Genomic DNA, 21,676 nt, shown 5'->3' on the forward strand with positions numbered 1-21,676 from the left:
CACAATTCCTAACAGCCTACCGGCTGTTAGGAATTGTGGGAGTTGCAGTCCAAAACACCTGGAGGACCCAAGTTTGCCCAGGCCTGATCTATATTTATATTCTACCCTTCTCACCCCGAAGGGCGGATCACATTATGTACATATAGGGCAAACATTCAATGCCCATATACACATAGAACTGAGACAGAGACAGACATAGAGGCAACTGAAGTGAAGTGAATTTAACCTTCTCCTGAAGGGATGTTCGATTCTGGCCACAGGGGGGAGCAGCTGCTTCATCATCCACTGTGACGGCACTTCCTCATTCCGACGTCGTAAATTAGTTAAATTTGCCTCCCCACTTTTATAAGTGGTACCTTATTTCCTACTTGATAGACACAACTATCTTTTGGGTTGCTAGGTCAGCAACGAGCAGGGGATATTTTTTATTCACCCCGCCACAAACTCATGACCTCATGGTCAGAGTGATTTATTGCAGCAGGCCGCTCACCAGCCTGCGCCACAGCCCGGCCCATTTTGACGTCCCTTTAGCAGCCACGGCTCAATGCTTTTGAACCCTGGAAGTCATTGTTTACATCTTTGCTAGAGACTTTGTGAAACGACAACCACCGGGACTCGATAGCATTGAGCCAAGTGGTGTCAAATTGCATTAATAATAATAATAATAATAATAATAATAATAATAATAATAATAATAATAATAATATCATCATCCGAAAATACATCACACAGTCCTAGACACTTGGGAAGTGTTCAACTTGTGATTTTGTGATACGAAATCCAGCATATCTATCTTGTTTGCTGTGTCATAAAATAATAATAATAATAATAATAATAATAATAATAATAATAATAATAATAATAATATACATCACACAGTCCTAGACACTTGGGAAGTGTTCGACTTGTGATTTTGTGATACGAAATCCAGCATATCTATCTTGTTTGCTGTGTCATAAAATAATAATAATAATAATAATAATAATAATAATAATAATAATAATAATAATAATAATAATATACATCACACAGTCCTAGACACTTGGGAAGTGTTCAACTTGTGATTTTGTGATACGAAATCCAGCATGTCTATCTTGTTTGCTGTGTCATAAAATAATAATAATAATAATAATAATAATAATAATAATAATAATAATAATAATAATATACATCACACAGTCCTAGACGCTTGGGAAGTGTTCGACTTGTGATTTTGTGATACGAAATCCAGCATATCTATCTTGTTTGCTGTGTCATAAAATAATAATAATAATAATAATAATAATAATAATAATAATAATAATAATAGTAATAATAATAATATACATCACACAGTCCTAGACGCTTGGGAAGTGTTCGACTTGTGATTTTGTGATACGAAATCTAGCATATCTATCTTGTTTGCTGTGTCATAAAATAATAATAATAATAATAATAATAATAATAATATACATCACACAGTCCTAGACGCTTGGGAAGTGTTCGACTTGTGATTTTGTGATACGAAATCCAGCATATCTATCTTGTTTGCTGTGTCATAAAATAATAATAATAATAATAATAATAATAATAATAATAATAATAATAATATACATCACACAGTCCTAGACGCTTGGGAAGTGTTCGACTTGTGATTTTGTGATACGAAATCTAGCATGTCTGTCTTGTTTGCTGTGTCAGACTATGTTGTGTCAATAATAATTATAATAATTATAATAATAATAATAGATCACACAGTCCTAAATGCTTGGGAAGTGTTTGACTTGTGATTTTGTGATACGAAATCCAGCATATGTATCTCATTTGCTGTGTTATACTGTGTTTTTGTGTCAATAATAATAATAAAAATAAAATAATAATAAATAATACAATATAATAATAATAATACAACAACAATAATAATAATAATAATAATAATACAATAATAATAATAATAATAATAATAATAACCAACAGAAACTGTGGTTTTGCGAAACGAAATCCAGCATATCTATCTTGTTTGCTGTGCCACACAACGTCGTTGTGTTGATAATAATAATAATAATAATAATAATAATAATAATAATAATAATAATAAACAACGTTATTTATATCCCACCACCATCTCCCCGCAGGGACTCGGGGCGGCTTACATGGGGCAGAGGCCTAAACAACATAAGGACAAAATAAACAGCAGCATAATACAAATCACAATATAAATAGATAAAACAGTAATACAGTATGAAGCAAGAGTATTATAACAGTTAAAGCCAAGCAATTAAAACAACAATACAAGGATAAAAAATTGCATTTAAAACACATAAATGGTAAGGCCATAATAAATACAGGATAGATTATTAAAAACCATCTGGGGCTGATAAGTTAATGAAATCCTCCCTTGGAAACAATCATGCCAAGAAAACACCATGATAGGTATTTATTTATTTTATTTATTACAACATTTATATCCCGCCCTTCTCGCCCGAGAGGGGACTCAGGGCGGCTTACAATAAACACACATATAAAAAATTATACAATACACTATAAATCAGATTAAAAATTATTAACTTACATCAACATTCATAAAAACATTCTAAAATACAAATGGGTATGCCTTGGGGTTCCAAAAGTCAGAACAAGTTGATAGTTTGCGAGTTGTTGTGATGATGATAGTTTACGGCTGACATTCTTGCACACTCATCCTACGCAAATTGTTAAGTAAATTTATTTCTGTAAGTTGTGAAACTTTCTTTGGGGTTTTACAAAGAATTCTTTAGCTATAAAGTGGTGGGGAAATTCCCTAAGTACGTGGCATTCATATCCATGATTTGGGGTTGCTGAGAGTTTTCCAGGTATTAGGACCATGTTCCAGAAGCATTCTCTCCTGACGTTTCACCCACATCTACGGCAGGCATCCTCAGAGATTGAGAGGTCTGTTGGAAACTGAAGTGGGGTTTATATATCTGTGGAATAATGTCCAGGGTTGGAGGCAAGTGTGAATGTTGCCATTGGCCACTTTGATTAGCACTGAAAATCCTGGCAGCTTCAAAGTCTGGCTGCTTCCTGCCTGGGGGAATCTTTTGTTGGGAGATGTCATGGAGAGGAGGGGAGAGCTTGCTCCAGAGTTAGAATCTAAATGGTAAGACATGGGATTCCACCTAAACGTCACGAAGAACTTCTTGATCGTAAGAACCGCCTGAGAGTAGACTAGACGAGTCTCCATCTTTGGGGGTCTTCAAGCTTGGATGGGCATCTTTCAGGAGCGCTTTAGTCCTGAAACGGAGAAGGGAATTAGACTAGATCAGGGGTCCTCAAACTTTTTAAGCCGAGGGCCGGTCCACAATCCTTCAGACTGTTGAGGGGCCGGATTATCATTTGAAAAAAATACAAACAAATTCAGATGCACACTGCATATGTCTTATTTGTAGTGCAAAAACAACAACAACAACAAGAACAATGAAAGAACAATACAATATTTAAAAATAAAAACAATTTTAACCAACATACATTTATCAGGATTTCAATGGGAAGTGTGGTCCTGCTTCTGGCCAATGAGATAGTCAAGTTAATTAGGGTTGTTGTTGTTGTTGTTGTTGTTGTGTGCCTTCAAGTTATTTCAGACTTTGGGTGAGCCCAAGTCTAAAATTTATTTATTTATTTATTTATTTATTATTTACTGCATTTATTTACTACATTTGTATCACACCCTTCTCACCCCAAAGGGGACTCAGAGTGGCTTACAAATTATATGTATATACAATATATTATATTATTAGCATAGCACAATATTAGCATTATATATTACTATATTGAACTATACCACTATACTGTAATATTATTAGTAATATTATATGTAATATAGAATATATAATTAATATTATTATATGGTATTATTATTGTATTGTATTACATTATAATATTATTATCAATATTATATGTATATAGAATATATTATATTATAAAACTGAGGGCGGGGGCCAGGTAAATGAACTCGGAGGGCCGCATCCGGCCCCCGGGCCTTAGTTTGGGGACCCCTGGACTAGATCAGTGATGGCCAACCTATGACACGCGTGTCAGCACTGACACGCCTGGCCATTTTTGCTGCCACGCTTCCCCATGCAGATTGATTGGATGACGAATGTCTTTTGTGGCCAAATTTGGTGTGATTTGGTCCAGTGGTTTTGTTGTTTACTCCATGGGAATTATGCACATTATATATATCTATTATTATATATATTATATAATATATATATATATAATAAATATATATATATTATATTATTATAATTATATTATTATTATATCTATATATATAAAAGAGTGATGGCATCACGGCGACCCACAAAACAACAAAACTACAGGCCCCCCAACCTCGAAATTTGACAACACAACCCATCATCCATGCCCCTAGGTTGATACAACAAAAAGAAAAGAAAAATAAAGTCCTAATTAGAGGGAGAGGAATAATTGCTTTTATCCAGTTAGAAGGCTAAGCTCCTCCAACTTGGTCTCCTAGCAACCCAATAAAAAATAATAAAAAACACTAAAAAATTAATACAATAAAATACTATAATAACAGAAAATAACTAAAAATAATACAAGAAAATAATAAAATATAATAAATAAAAAGATAACTTACAATAAAATTAATAAAAAAAATGCAAATAACGTCAAATAAAATTTACACAACAATTTTTAACCAATACCACCACCACTTTGCCACAGCAACTGGGCACAGCTAGTATTATATATATTATATATTATTATAATTATATTATTATTATTATTATAATTATATATTATATATTATTTTATAATACAATATAATACTATTAATACAATATAATAATATTAATTATAAATTATATATTACATGTAATATTATTAATAATATTACAATATATAGATATAGTACAATATGGTAATTTATTGCCAGTATTGTGCTATGCTAATAATATGATAGTGTATGTAAATTTAATTTGTAAGCCGCTCTGAGTCCCCTTCAGGGTGAGATGGGTGGGATATAAATGTATTAAATAAATAATAAATAAATAATATATAATAATTATATATTATTATATTATTATTATATATTATTATAATTATAATTATATATATATATATATTATTCTATTATTATTCTATTATTATTGTAGTATATTCTTATATCATTACAGTAGAGTCTCACTTATCCAACACTCGCTTATCCAACGTTCTGGATTATCCAACGCATTTTTGTAGTCAATGTTTTCAATATATTGTGATATTTTGATGCTAAATTCATAAATACAATAATTACTACATGGCATTACTGCGTATTGAACTACTTTTTCTGCCAAATTTGTTGTCTAACATGATGTTTTGGTGCTTCATTTGTAAAATCATAACCTAATTTGATGTTTAATAGGCTTGTCCTTAATGCCTCCTTATTATCCAACATATTCGCTTATCCAACATTCTGCCGGCCCGTTTATGTTGGATAAGTGAGACTCTACTGTATTATATTATTAAAACAATATAAAAAGATTATATTATAAAACGGAGGGCAGGGGCCAGGTAAATGACCTTGGAGGGCCTTAGTTTGGGGACCCCTGGACTAGATGGCCTTTGAGGTTCCCTCCAGCTCCATGATTCTTGAACCAACAAAGAGCAGAGTCCAAACTGTGCTTCCAGTCCCAGTTCCTAACCAAAGCTACCTGTCCAAAAATGATATATCTCATGGAGATTTCTTTTCTCTCTTTCTCGGTCGCTGCAGAGATGTTCCAGTTGTCAGCAAATCGGAGCCACCGTCGGCTGTTGTCACAAAGGGTGTGCCCAAACGTTTCACTACACATGTGCCATTGATACAGGTGAGACCTTCTGGCAATTCACCAGATAATGAGTCTGGTGGAAGCACCTGCTTTGGAGGCTTTTAAGCAGAGCTTGGATGGCCATCTGTCAGGACTGCTTTGATTGTGTTTCTCCTGCCTGGCAGAACGGTCTCTTCCAACTCTATGATTCTATGAAATGTACACTGAACTGAGGGTACATCTGCACTGTAGAACAAATTTATTTATTATTTATTATATTTATTTGCTACATTTATATCCCGCTCTTCTCACCCTGAAGAGGACTCAGAGCGGCTTACAAATCAAATGAACATACAATATATTATTAGCATAGCACAATATAAGCATTAAATTACTATATTGTACTATATCATAATATGGTAATATTATTAGTAAAATTATTTACTTAATATATAATATATAATTAATATTATTATATTATATTATTAGTATAATATTGTATTACATTATATTCTTATCAATATTATAAGTACAGTAGAGCATAGCATAATATAAGCATTAAATTACTATATTGTACTATATCATTATATGGTAATATTATTAGTAATATTATTTATTTAATATATAATATATAATTAATATTATTATTTTATATTATTAGTATAATATTGTATTACATTATATTCTTATCAATATTATAAGTACAGTAGAGCATAGCATAATATAAGCATTAAATTACTATATTGTACTATATCATAATATGGTAATATTATTAGTAATATTATTTATTTAATATATAATATATAATTAATATTATTATATTATATTATTAGTATAATATTGTATTACATTATATTCTTATCAATATTATAAGTACAGTAGAGCATAGCATAATATAAGCATTAAATTACTATATTGTACTATATCATAATATGGTAATATTATTAGTAATATTATTTATTTAATATATAATATATAATTAATATTATTATATTATATTATTAGTATAATATTGTATTACATTATATTCTTATCAATATTATAAGTACAGTAGAGCATAGCATAATATAAGCATTAAATTACTATATTGTACTATATCATTATATGGTAATATTATTAGTAATATTATTTATTTAATATATAATATATAATTAATATTATTATATTATATTATTAGTATAATATTGTATTACATTATATTCTTATCAATATTATAAGTACAGTAGAGCATAGCATAATATAAGCATTAAATTACTATATTGTACTATATCATAATATGGTAATATTATTAGTAATATTATTTATTTAATATATAATATATAATTAATATTATTATATTATATTATTAGTATAATATTGTATTACATTATATTCTTATCAATATTATAAGTACAGTAGAGCATAGCATAATATAAGCATTAAATTACTATATTGTACTATATCATAATATGGTAATATTATTAGTAATATTATTTATTTAATATATAATATATAATTAATATTATTATATTATATTATTAGTATAATATTGTATTACATTATATTCTTATCAATATTATAAGTACAGTAGAGCATAGCATAATATAAGCATTAAATTACTATATTGTACTATATCATTATATGGTAATATTATTAGTAATATTATTTATTTAATATATAATATATAATTAATATTATTATATTATATTATTAGTATAATATTGTATTACATTATATTCTTATCAATATTATAAGTACAGTAGAGCATAGCATAATATAAGCATTAAATTACTATATTGTACTATATCATTATATGGTAATATTATTAGTAATATTATTTATTTAATATATAATATATAATTAATATTATTATTTTATATTATTAGTATAATATTGTATTACATTATATTCTTATCAATATTATAAGTACAGTAGAGCATAGCATAATATAAGCATTAAATTACTATATTGTACTATATCATAATATGGTAATATTATTAGTAATATTATTTATTTAATATATAATATATAATTAATATTATTATATTATATTATTAGTATAATATTGTATTACATTATATTCTTATCAATATTATAAGTACAGTAGAGCATAGCATAATATAAGCATTAAATTACTATATTGTACTATATCATTATATGGTAATATTATTAGTAATATTATTTATTTAATATATAATATATAATTAATATTATTATATTATATTATTAGTATAATATTGTATTACATTATATTCTTATTAATATTATAAGTACAGTAGAGCATAGCATAATATAAGCATTAAATTACTATATTGTACTATATCATAATATGGTAATATTATTAATACAGTAGAGTCTCACTTATCCAAGCTCAACGGGCCGGCAGAAGCTTGGATAAGCGAATATCTTGGATAATAAGGAGGGATTAAGGAAAAGCCTATTAAACATCAAATTAGGTTATCAATGTTTTCACTATATCATGCTATTTTGGTGCTAAATTCGTAAATACAGTAATTACAACATAACATTACTGTGTATTGAACTACTTTTTCTGTCAAGTTTGTTGTATAACATGATGTTTTGGTGCTTAATTTGTAACATTGTAACCTAATTTGATGTTTAATAGGCTTCTCCTTAATCTCTCCGTATTATCCAACATATTCGCTTATCCAACGTTCTGCCGGCCCATTTAGCTTGGATAAGTGGGACTCTACTGTAATAATAATAATAATAATAATAATAATAATAATAATAATAATAATAATAATAATAATAAGTCCTAGACACTTCGGAAGTGTCCGACGTGTGATCCAATACAACAGCCAGCAGAGTGCCTGCTGTGGACTCAACTTGTTGTGTTTATAATAATAAAAATAAAAATAATAATAATAATAATAACAACAACAACAACAACACAGTCCTAGACACTTGGGAAGTGTTCAACTTGTGATTTTGTGAAACGAAATCCAGCATGTCTATCTTGTTTGCTGTGTGTAATAATAATAATAATAATAATAATAATAATAATAATAATAATAATGCAATAGAGTCTCACTTATCCAAGCTAAACGGATCAGCAGAAGCTTGGATAAGTGAATATCTTGGATAATAAGGAGGGATTAAGGAAAAGCCTATTAAACATCAAATTAGGTTATGATTTTACAAATTAAGCACCAAAGCATCATGTTTTACAACAAATTTGACATAAAAAGCAGTTCAATACACAATAATGTTTGTTGTAATTACTGTATTTAAGAATTTAGCACCAAAATATCACGATATATTGAAAACATTGACTACAAAAATGGCTTGGATAATCCAGAAACTTGGATAAGTGAGGCTTGGATAAGTGAGACTCTACTGTAACAATAATAATAATAATAATAATAATAATAATAATAATAATAATAAATATTAGTAGTCCTAGACACTTGGGAAGTGTCCGACGTGTGATCCAATACAACAGCCAGCAGAGTGCCTGCTGTGGACTCATCTTGTTGTGTTTCTAATAATAATAATAATAATAATAATAATAATAATAATAATAATAATAATAATAATAATAATAATAATACAATAACAACCAGTGCAGGTGGTCCCGGTGGTGATGGGCACACTGGGTGCCGTGCCAAAAGATCTCAGCCGGCATTTGGAAACAATAGACATTGATAAAATCACGATTTGCCAACTGCAAAAGGCCACCCTACTGGGATCTGCACGCATCATCCGAAAATACATCACACAGTCCTAGACACTTGGGAAGTGTTCAAGTTGTGATTTTGTGAAACGAAATCCAGCATATCTATCTTGTTTGCTGTGTCATAAAATAAAATAATAATAATAATAATAATAATAATAATAATAATAATAATACATCACACAGTCCTAGACACTTGGGAAGTGTTCGATTTGTGATTTTTTGATACGAAATCCAGCATATCTATCTTGTTTGCTGTGTCATAAAATAAAATAATAATAATAATAATAATAATAATAATAATAATAATAATAATAATACATCACACAGTCCTAGACACTTGGGAAGTGTTCGATTTGTGATTTTTTGATACGAAATCCAGCATATCTATCTTGTTTGCTGTGTCATAAAATAATAATAATAATAATAATAATAATAATAATAATAATAATAATAATACATCACACAGTCCTAGACACTTGGGAAGTGTTCGAGTTGTGATTTTGTGATACGAAATCCAGCATATCTATCTTGTTTGCTGTGTCATAAAATAAAATAATAATAATAATAATAATAATAATAATAATAATAATAATACATCACACAGTCCTAGACACTTGGGAAGTGTTCGAGTTGTGATTTTGTGATACGAAATCCAGCATATCTATCTTGTTTGCTGTGTCATAAAATAAAATAATAATAATAATAATAATAATAATAATAATAATAATAATACATCACACAGTCCTAGACACTTGGGAAGTGTTCGAGTTGTGATTTTGTGATACGAAATCCAGCATATCTATCTTGTTTGCTGTGTCATAAAATAAAATAATAATAATAATAATAATAATAATAATAATAATAATAATAATAATAATACATCACACAGTCCTAGACACTTGGGAAGTGTTCGATTTGTGATTTTTTGATACGAAATCCAGCATATCTATCTTGTTTGCTGTGTCATAAAATAATAATAATAATAATAATAATAATAATAATAATAATAATAATACATCACACAGTCCTAGACACTTGGGAAGTGTTCGAGTTGTGATTTTGTGATACGAAATCCAGCATATCTATCTTGTTTGCTGTGTCATAAAATAAAATAATAATAATAATAATAATAATAATAATACATCACACAGTCCTAGACACTTGGGAAGTGTTCGAGTTGTGATTTTGTGATACGAAATCCAGCATATCTATCTTGTTTGCTGTGTCATAAAATAAAATAATAATAATAATAATAATAATAATAATAATAATAATAATACATCACACAGTCCTAGACACTTGGGAAGTGTTCGATTTGTGATTTTTTGATACGAAATCCAGCATATCTATCTTGTTTGCTGTGTCATAAAATAAAATAATAATAATAATAATAATAATAATAATAATAATACATCACACAGTCCTAGACACTTGGGAAGTGTTCGAGTTGTGATTTTGTGATACGAAATCCAGCATATCTATCTTGTTTGCTGTGTCATAAAATAAAATAATAATAATAATAATAATAATAATAATAATAATAATAATAATAATAATACATCACACAGTCCTAGACACTTGGGAAGTGTTCGAGTTGTGATTTTGTGATACGAAATCCAGCATATCTATCTTGTTTGCTGTGTCATAAAATAAAATAATAATAATAATAATAATAATAATAATAATAATAATAATACATCACACAGTCCTAGACACTTGGGAAGTGTTCGATTTGTGATTTTTTGATACGAAATCCAGCATATCTATCTTGTTTGCTGTGTCATAAAATAATAATAATAATAATAATAATAATAATAATAATAATAATAATACATCACACAGTCCTAGACACTTGGGAAGTGTTCGAGTTGTGATTTTGTGAAACGAAATCCAGCATATCTATCTTGTTTGCTGTGTCATAAAATAAAATAATAATAATAATAATAATAATAATAATAATAATACATCACACAGTCCTAGACACTTGGGAAGTGTTCGAGTTGTGATTTTGTGATACGAAATCCAGCGTATCTCTTGTTTGCTGTGTCATAATAAAGTGATAATAATAATTATATATATAATTATATAATAAAGTGATGATAATAATAATAATATAGATATGCTGGATTTCGTATCACAAAATCACAAGTCGGACACTTCCCAAGTGTCTAGGACTGTGTGATGTATATCTATCAGCATATCTATCGTGTTTGCTGTGTCACACAATGTCGTTGTGTCAATAATAATAATAATAATACCCTTAGAAGTAGCTGGGATGAGTGGGAAAATCAGAAAGAAGATCTGGGTGTTGCAACAACTAGGAAGGTTGGAGATAAATAAACACTGCTTTGGGTCTCGATCCAGAGAGAAAGGTGGGACGAGGATCATGATGTTGGTGATGATGATGATGATCATCATCATCATCATCGTCATTTAATTACTTATTAATCACCCTCCATCCAAGATGCTCTAGGCCAGGGGTCCCCAAACTTTTTAAGCAGAGGGCCAGTCCACAATCCTTCAGACTGTTGAGGGGCCGAATTATCATTTGAAAAAAATACAAACAAATTCCTATGCAAACTGCACATGTCTTATTTGTAGTGCAAAACAACAACAACAACAACAACAACAAAAGAACAATACAATATTTAAAAATGAAAACAATTTTAACCGACATAAACCTATTAGGATTTCAGTGGAAAGTGTGGGCCTGCTACTGGCCAATGAGATAGTCAAGTTTATTAGAATTGTTGTTGTTGTTGTTGTTGTTGTGTGCCTTCAAGTCATGTCAGACTTTGGCCGAGCCTAAGTCTAAAATTAATTATTTATTTACTGCATGTATTTACTACATTTATATCCCACCCTTCTCACCCCGAAGGGGACTCAGAGCAGCTGTATGTACATACAATATATTATATTATTAGCATAACACAATATTAGCATTATATATTACTATATTGAACTATATCACTATACTATTATATAATATGTAATATATAACATATAATTAATATTATTATATGGTATTACAATTAGTATTATATTATAAAACATAAGATTATTATCAATATTATATGTATATACAATATATTATATTATTAGCATAACACAATATTAGCATTATATATTACTATATTGAACTATATCACTATACTATTATATAATATGTAATATATAACATATAATTAATATTATTATATGGTATTACAATTAGTATTATATTATAAAACATAAGATTATTATCAATATTATATGTATATACAATATATTATATTATTAGCATAACACAATATTAGCATTATATATTACTATATTGAACTATATCACTATACTATTATATAATATGTAATATATAACATATAATTAATATTATTATATGGTATTACAATTAGTATTATATTATAAAACATAAGATTATTATCAATATTATATGTATATACAATATATTATATTATTAGCATAACACAATATTAGCATTATATATTACTATATTGAACTATATCACTATACTATTATATAATATGTAATATATAACATATAATTAATATTATTATATGGTATTACAATTAGTATTATATTATAAAACATAAGATTATTATCAATATTATATGTATATACAATATATTATATTATTAGCATAACACAATATTAGCATTATATATTACTATATTGAACTATATCACTATACTATTATATAATATGTAATATATAACATATAATTAATATTATTATATGGTATTACAATTAGTATTATATTATAAAACATAAGATTATTATCAATATTATATGTATATACAATATATTATATTATTAGCATAACACAATATTAGCATTATATATTACTATATTGAACTATATCACTATACTATTATATAATATGTAATATATAACATATAATTAATATTATTATATGGTATTACAATTAGTATTATATTATAAAACATAAGATTATTATCAATATTATATGTATATACAATATATTATATTATTAGCATAACACAATATTAGCATTATATATTACTATATTGAACTATATCACTATACTATTATATAATATGTAATATATAACATATAATTAATATTATTATATGGTATTACTATTAGTATTATATTATATAACATAAGATTATTATCAATATTATATGTATATACAATATATTATATTATTAGCATAACACAATATTAGCATTATATATTACTATATTGAACTATATCACTATACTATTATATAATATGTAATATATAACATATAATTAATATTATTATATGGTATTACTATTAGTATTATATTATATAACATAAGATTATTATCAATATTATATGTATATACAATATATTATATTATTAGCATAACACAATATTAGCATTATATATTACTATATTGAACTATATCACTATACTATTATATAATATGTAATATATAACATATAATTAATATTATTATATGGTATTACTATTAGTATTATATTATATAACATAAGATTATTATCAATATTATATGTATATACAATCTATATATATAAAAGAGTGATGGCATCACGGCGACCCACAAAACAACAAAACTACAGGCCCCCCAACCTCGAAATTTGACAACACAACCCATCATCCACGCCTCTAGGTTGATACAACAAAAAGAAAAGAAAATTAAAGTCCTAATTAGAGAGAGAGGAATAATTGCTTTTATCCAATTGCTGCCAGTTAGAAGGCTAAGCTCCTCCAACTTGGTCTCCTAGCAACCCAATAAAAAATAATAAAAAACATTAAAAAATAATTTAAAACACTAAAAATTAATACAATTAAATACTATAATAACAGAAAATAACTAAAAATAATACAAGAAAATAATAAAATATAATAAATAAAAAAGATAACTTACAATAAAATTAATTAAAAAAAATACAAATAACGTCAAATAAAAATTACACAACCATTTTTAACCAATACCACCACCACTTTGCCACAGCAATGCGTGGCCGGGCACAGCTAGTATATTATATTATTAAAACTAATAAAAAATATTATATTATAAAACTGAGGGCGAGGGCCAGGTAAATGATGTTAGAGGGCCGCATCCGGCCCCCGGGCCTTAGTTTGGGGAGCCCTGCTCTAGGCAATTTACAAGCTAAATTGTAAATGATGATGATATTCATGGTTTTTCCTCTGTTCTACCTCTAGGTTGTTTGTTAACCGAAGAGACCTTCTCGCTCAACTGCCCCAGACATAAGGTGAGTGTGCAAACGGGTTGGATGGGCCGTGGTTCTGTGAGAGATGTCGAGACTGGATGGCCATCTGTCGGGAAGGTTTTGATTGTGTCCTGCCTGGCAGAAAAAGGTTGGACTGGATGGTCTCTTGGGGTCCCATCCATTGCAAGGAAATCGGAGAGCTTTTGCTGGAGCCGAGGCCTTTGTCTTGCGCTGACCAGGCCTCCCGTATAATTCAATCATCCTGGCGGGTTGCTTCCTGCCTGCCGCCTTTCTCCCGGTTTCCAAGCCAAGGTTGCACCTGGTTGTTGGCAATTGAAAGCAGACGGCATTCCTGAACCCCCCGGAAAAGGGGATCCTCTCCAGCCAGTCCTGCTTTTAACAGCCTGGCCTTGCAGCAACCAACCCTTTGAAATTCTGGAGTCATGTTAAAAAAAAACACCAACACCTATATTGTCGTGTTTTGCAAAGATACTGTATGTGTGTTAACTGGAAAATCAAATGCATGAAGCCAGTTGGCTGAGTTTGCAAGGACCTGGGAATCTAAACCTTCCTTGCTGAGTTTCTCCATCTATATATATAAAAGAATAATGGCATCACGGCAGCGGACAAAACAACAAAAGTAAACACCCCACAACCTCGAAAATTGACATCACAACCCCTCATCCATGCCTCTAGGTTGATACAACAAAAAGAAAAGAAAAATAAAGTCCTAATTAGAGGGAGAGGAATAATTGTTTTTATCCAATTGCTGCCAGTTAGAAGGCTAAGCTTCGCTCACTTGGTCTCCTAGCAACCTACTCAGCCCAGGGGACCCTTTACCTTAAGTACCACCAGTTCCTCAATACTTTATTTCCCATACCACCATACTTCGCCACAGCAACGCGTGGCCGGGCACAGCTAGTACCTTATAACCTCTGAGGATGCCTGCCATAGATGTGGGCAAAACATCAGGAGAGAATGCTTCTGGAACATGGCCATGCAGCCCGGAATACATACAACAACCCTATATTGTCATGGTTTGCAAAGATACTATATGTGTGTTAACTGGAAAATCAAATGCATGAGTTTGCAAGGACCTGGGAATCGGTTTGCAACTGTTGCTATCCTGCTGCTGGGGAACTGATTTGAACAGGCAATCAGAGGGCACTTGATGAGCCAACCTGGACATAGTATATTATTTGAGAACACAGAAATGCTTGACTGGCCTAAAAAGATAAAAGGTAAAGGTTTCCCCTGACGTTAAGTCCAGTCATGTCTGACTCTGGAGGTTGGTGCTCATCTCCATTTCTTAGCCGAAGAGCCGGCGTTGTCTGTAGACACTTCCAAGGTCATGTGGCCGGCATGACTGCATGGAGTGCTCTTACCTTCCCGCCTGAGCGGTACCTATTGATCTACTCACATTTGCAACTGTTGCTATCCTGCTGCTGGGGAACTGATTTGAACAGGTTGCTGTAAGCAATCAGAGGGCACTTGATGAACCAACCTGGACATAGTATATTATTTGAGAACACAGAAATGCTTGACCAGTCCAACAACCATCATGTCAGACTACACAGAGAAGCCATTGAAATCCACAAGCATGTGGACAGCTTCAACAGAAAGGAGGGAACCATGAAAACGAACAAAATCTGGCTACCAGTATTAAAAAACTCAAAAATCAGAACAATAAATAAGAAGCAACACTCTGAAAACAGAGGAGTTCCAGGCATGAATCAACCAGGGGCAGCTAATGACTCTGAACAAAGGATGCCCCCAGGCAGGAAAAGCCATGAAATGAACCTTTCCAATGCTAATTAAGGTGATTAACTGCAACATTCACACTGACCTTCAACTGACAAGAGTTCTTCCGTCACCCTGGACTTCCCACAGATATATCTAAACCTTCCTTGCTGAGTTTCTCCATACCTTATAACCTCTGAGGATGCCTGCCATAGATGTGGGCAAAACATCAGGAGAGAATGCTTCTGGAACATGGCCATGCAGCCCGGAATACATACAACAACCCTATATTGTCATGGTTTGCAAAGATACTATATGTGTGTTAACTGGAAAATCAAATGCATGAGTTTGCAAGGACCTGGGAATCGGTTTGCAACTGTTGCTATCCTGCTGCTGGAGAACCGGTTTGAACAGGTTTCTCTGTTTTATGGACTAAGAAAGGACTGCCCATGACTGCTGATTTCTGTAAGCAATCAGAGGGACCATTGTAAAAAATTGTTCTGTTGATCTTTTGGACTTAGTAAAAGTTCCTGTGTTATTTGTTCTTCAAAGCTGAATTCTGCAGGGTGACTCTGAGCTTATGTCCACACGTAAGAGCTTCCATCTATCATCCACAATCCCCAACATATATGTACAATTTTCTTATCGTATCAGAAGCGACTTGGGAACATACTGTAAGTCGCTTCTGGTGTGAGAGAATTGGCCGTCTACAGAGACGTTGCCCAAGGGATGCCCGGATGTGTTTCCATCCTGCTGGGAGGCTTCTCTCATGTCCCCGCATGGGAAGCTGGGGCTGACAAGCAGAAGCTCACCCCCGTCTCGTAGATTCAAACTGCCAGTCTTCAGGTCAATAGTTCAGTCGGCGCAAGGGTTTAACCAAGGAGAACAAAAAAAGGTTTTATGTTTTGCCTCGAAAACGTAATAGGTTTTAAGTTTTGCATGAAAATTGTATAGGTTTTACTTTTTCGATTGAAAACGCTATAGGTTCTACATTTTGCTTGAAAATGGTATAGGTTGTACATTTTGCCTTGGAAATTTCATAAGTTTCACTTTTTTCCTTTGAAAACTATATAGGTTTAACGTCTTGCCTGAAAATTATATAGGTTTGACATTTTGCCTTGAAAACTGCATAGGTTTTATGTTTTGCTTTAAAACTGTATAGGGTTTTACTTTTTTCCCCTTTGGAAACTATATGTGTTTTTACGTTTTGCTTGAAGATTGCATACGTTTTAAACATTTCCTTGAAAACTCTAGGTTTTCCCTTTTGTATAGGTTTTACTTTTTGGCTTGAAAATTGTATAGGGTTTTACTTTTTCCGTTTGGAAACGATATGGGTTTTTACGTTTTGCTTGAAGATTGCATACGTTTTAAACGTTTCCTTGAAAACTCTAGGTTTCCCCTTTTTGCTGGAACATTGTATAGGTTTTACTTTTTGGCTCGAAAATTGTATAGGGTTTTACTTTTTCCGTTTGGAAACTATATGGGTTTTTACATTTTGCTTGAAGATTGCATACGTTTTAAACGTTTCCTTGAAAACTCTAGGTTTCCCTTTTTTGCTGGAACATTGTATAGGTTTTACTTTTTGGCTCGAAAATTGTATAGGGTTTACTTTTTGGCTTGAAAATTGTATAGGGTTTACTTTTTGGCTTGAAAATTGTATAGGGTTTTTACTTTTTCCCTTTGGAAACTATATGGGTTTTTACGTTTTGCTTGAAGATTGCGTACGTTTTAAACATTTCCTTGAAAAATCTAGGTTTTCCCTTTTGTATAGGTTTTACTTTTTGGCTCGAAAATTGTATAGGGTTTTGCGTTTCGCCTTGGGAAATCGTAACCTGAGGTTTGAGCCCACAAATATCAGACCGTGTGTAGGAATTAATGAACGGTTTTCCACTGGGCTGTGTCCAGAAAAAAGCTTGTTTCGGCAACTCGAGCTTTTTGCTCGGAAAATTCTCTCCGTTTTTCATTTGTTTTCCTTCCCCGAAAAGAGGCCCTTTCTTCTACGCCCGTCTGTTTCTTTCCCGTCCCTGCCTCTCGAACAGGGAGGCGGGGACACCAATAGCACAAAGCAAGAAGCGCTTGTGGGTTTTGGAGGCTGAAAATCCGGACCCGCTTCCAATTAATGGAGGCCAAACGGAAGAAGGAGAGGGCAAGGAGACGCCGGAGCCCCGTTGCCATTGTGGCCGCGAATGGGCTTTCTGCCGCCCCCTTGTTGTGCCTCCTCCGCGCAAGGCCTGGATGCCTTTGAAAGGAATCAAAGAAAGGAAGAAAAGGAGGAGGAGAGGAGAGGGAAGGGGCCGCAAACGCATCTCCGCAGCCTGTCAAGGGCCTATGCCTTCCTTTCTTTCTGTTTTTCCTTTTTATCTGGGGCTGGTGGAGGCGCACAGCGGCATTAGCAACGTGAATTAATGCCCAATGAATGAAGCAAGGGAGTCCTCTAGTTGTCAGCCGCAGCCTGGCACAAGGAGCTCTGCGGTGGGTCGGCCCTCGCCAAAGCCAGGAACGAAATCCGGGAACGGAGCCCTGAAACTAATGGCTTGCTTCTCTGCCAAATGAACAATTTACGGTAGCATTTTATTAAATCATACTCGTACATCCAATTGGATACCCAGTATTTGTTCCATCTGATGAACATACAGAGTCTGTGCCATTTTCTTCTTCGTCGTGTCTGTGAAGTAGCACATATGGATTTATCAGCGCATTCACAGAGCTGGTGAGTCGGCCCTCACCAAAACCAGGAATCCGGGAACGGAGCCGCGCATTTGTGGAGCAGGTTGGTCGGGCCTCACCAAAACCAGAAACAGAATCCTGGAACCAATGGCTTGCTTCTCCGCCAAATGAACAATTTACGGTAGCATTTTATTAAAGTCATACTCGCACGTCCAATCGGATACCCAGTATTCGTTCCATCTGAGGAACGTACAGAGTGTGTGCCATTTTCTTCTTCGTGGTGTCTGTGAAATCGCACATATGGGTTTAGCCGTGCATTCGCGGAGCAGGTGGGTCGGCCCTCACCAAAACCAGGACCGATTTCCAGGAACGGAGCCCTGTAGCCTTTTATTAAAGTCATACTCCCACATCCAATTGGATACCCAGTCCTTGTTCCATCTGATGAACATACAGAGTGTGTGCCATTTTCTTCTTCGTGGTGTCTGTGAAGTAGCACATATGGATTTATCAGCGCATTCGCGGAGCAGGTGGGTCGGACCTCACTAAAACCAGGACCGAATTCCAGGAACACAGCCCTGTAACATTTTATTAAAGTCATACTTGCACGTCCAATCGGATACCCAAATCTGGCTCAGCTGGTGAATGTACAAAGTTTGTGCCATTTTCTTCTTCATGGTGTCTGTGAAAACGCACATATGGATTTATCAGCGCATTCACAGAGCTGGTGAGTTGGCCCTCACTAAAACCAGGAATCCGGGAACGGAGCCCTGAAACTAATGGCTTGCTTCTCTGCCAAATGAACAATTTACAGTAGCATTTTATTAAATCATACTCGTACATCCAATTGGATACCCAGTATTTGTTCCATCTGATGAACATAGAGTCTGTGCCATTTTCTTCTTTGTGGTGTCTGTGAAATCGCACATATGAGTTTAGCCGCACATTCGCGGAGCAGGTGGGTCGACCCTCACCAAAACCAGGACCGAATTCTGGAAACGGAGCCCTGTAGCATTTTATTAAAGTCATACTCGCACGTCCAATTGGATACCAAGTCCTGGTTCCATCTGATGAACATACAGAGTGTGTGCCATTTTCTTCTTCGTGGAGTCTGTGAAGTAGCACATATGGGTTTAGCCGCGCATTCGCGGAGCAGGTGGATCAGGCCTCACCAAAACTAGGAACAGAATCCTGGAACCAATGGCTTGCTTCTCCACCAAATGGACTATTTATGGTAGCATTTTATTAAAGTCATACGCACACGTCCAATTGGATACCCAGTCCTGGTTCCATCTGATGAACATACAGAGTGTGTGCCATTTTCTTCTTCGTGGTGTCTGTGAATTAGCACATATGAATTTATCAGCGCATTCGTGGAGCAGGTGGGTCGGCCCTCACCAAAACCAGGAATCTGTGAACAGAGCCCTGAAACTAATGGCTTGCTTATCCACCAAATGAACAATTTATGGTAGCATTTTATTAAAGTCATACTCGTACGTCCAATCGGATACCCAGTATTTGTTCCATCTGATGAACATACAGAGTGTGTGCCATTTTCTTCTTGTTGTTGTCTGTGAAATCGCATATATGGGTTTAACTGCGCATTTGCGGGGCAGGTGGGTCGGCCCTCACTAAAACCAGGACCGAATTCCAGGAACACAGCCCTGTAACATTTTATTAAAGTCATACTTGCACGTCCAATCGGATACCCAATTCTGGCCCAGCTGGTGATTGTTCAAAGTTTGTGCCATTTTCTTCTTCATGGTGTCTGTGAAGTAGCACATACGGATTTATCAGTGCATTCGCAGAGCTGGTGCGTCGGCCCTCACCAAAACCAGAAATCTGGGAACGGAGCCCTGAAACTAATGGCTTGCTTCTCCGCCAAATGAACTATTTACTGTAGCATTTTATTAAAGACATACTCGTACATCCAGTCAGATACCCAGTATTCGTTCCATCTGAGGAACGTACAGAGTGTGTGCCATTTTCTTCTTCATGGTGTCTGTGAAAACGCACATATGGGTTTAACCGTGCATGCATGGAGCAGTTCGGTACCTTCTAGTTATCTTAAAATGAAACATTTTGGCAGAGGTCCCGCCCACACTCCCCCATACTGTATAAATGCCCATGGGAAGGGCTGAGCCTCAGTTTTTTTTCCACTGCTTAGAGTGTGTGCCATTATTTGTTGTACCATAGATGTCCTTAGTGGTTAGTCACTCATAGAAGGTGACAAAGAAGAAACGTGCCAAGAGGAAGAAGGCTACTCAAGCAAATCCTTGTCGGGACCTCCTTACACCTGGAAATCGATGTCCTCATTGTGAAAGAAAGGCAGTTTGGGTCCAGAATGGGTCTCTACAGTCACTTATGGATCCACCGCCAAGACTCTGCCCTGGGAAGGCAACCGGACTCATGGGCCACCAGGGACCACCTATGATGACCCAGTCCTGGCTTTTGGAGAGAGACAAAGGGACCCACAGAATTTGTGCAATTCAGTTTGTGGGACGGCAACATCCCCACCTATAGTTCAACACCTTTGGATAACCTTTTTTTTTTGGAAAAATTATTAAATATTAAAAATTAAAGTCTATTAAAATACCTCGTGCCACAGGGAGAGGCAAGTAATACATTAATTGTTATTTTCA

General features: G+C 33.0%; 1 protein-coding gene across 4 annotated transcripts in view; it reads left to right on the forward strand.

Annotated features, from left to right (window-relative positions):
- Positions 1-21,676, forward strand: part of rai1 (retinoic acid induced 1) — a 169,541-nt gene that overhangs the window by 144,839 nt on the left and 3,026 nt on the right. For all 4 annotated transcript variants that reach the window (XR_010001210.1, XM_062964699.1, XM_062964700.1 and 1 more), the window contains 2 exons: positions 5,735-5,828; positions 14,623-14,672. Coding sequence is in view for 3 of the 4 variants with exons in the window: in XM_062964699.1 (XP_062820769.1) it covers positions 5,735-5,828; positions 14,623-14,672 (144 nt within the window). In the remaining variant the exon portion in view is untranslated. The remainder of the gene's footprint in view (positions 1-5,734; positions 5,829-14,622; positions 14,673-21,676) is intronic.

This window comes from Anolis carolinensis, unplaced genomic scaffold (genome assembly GCF_035594765.1).
Source record: "Anolis carolinensis isolate JA03-04 unplaced genomic scaffold, rAnoCar3.1.pri scaffold_13, whole genome shotgun sequence".
NCBI lineage: Eukaryota > Metazoa > Chordata > Lepidosauria > Squamata > Dactyloidae > Anolis > Anolis carolinensis.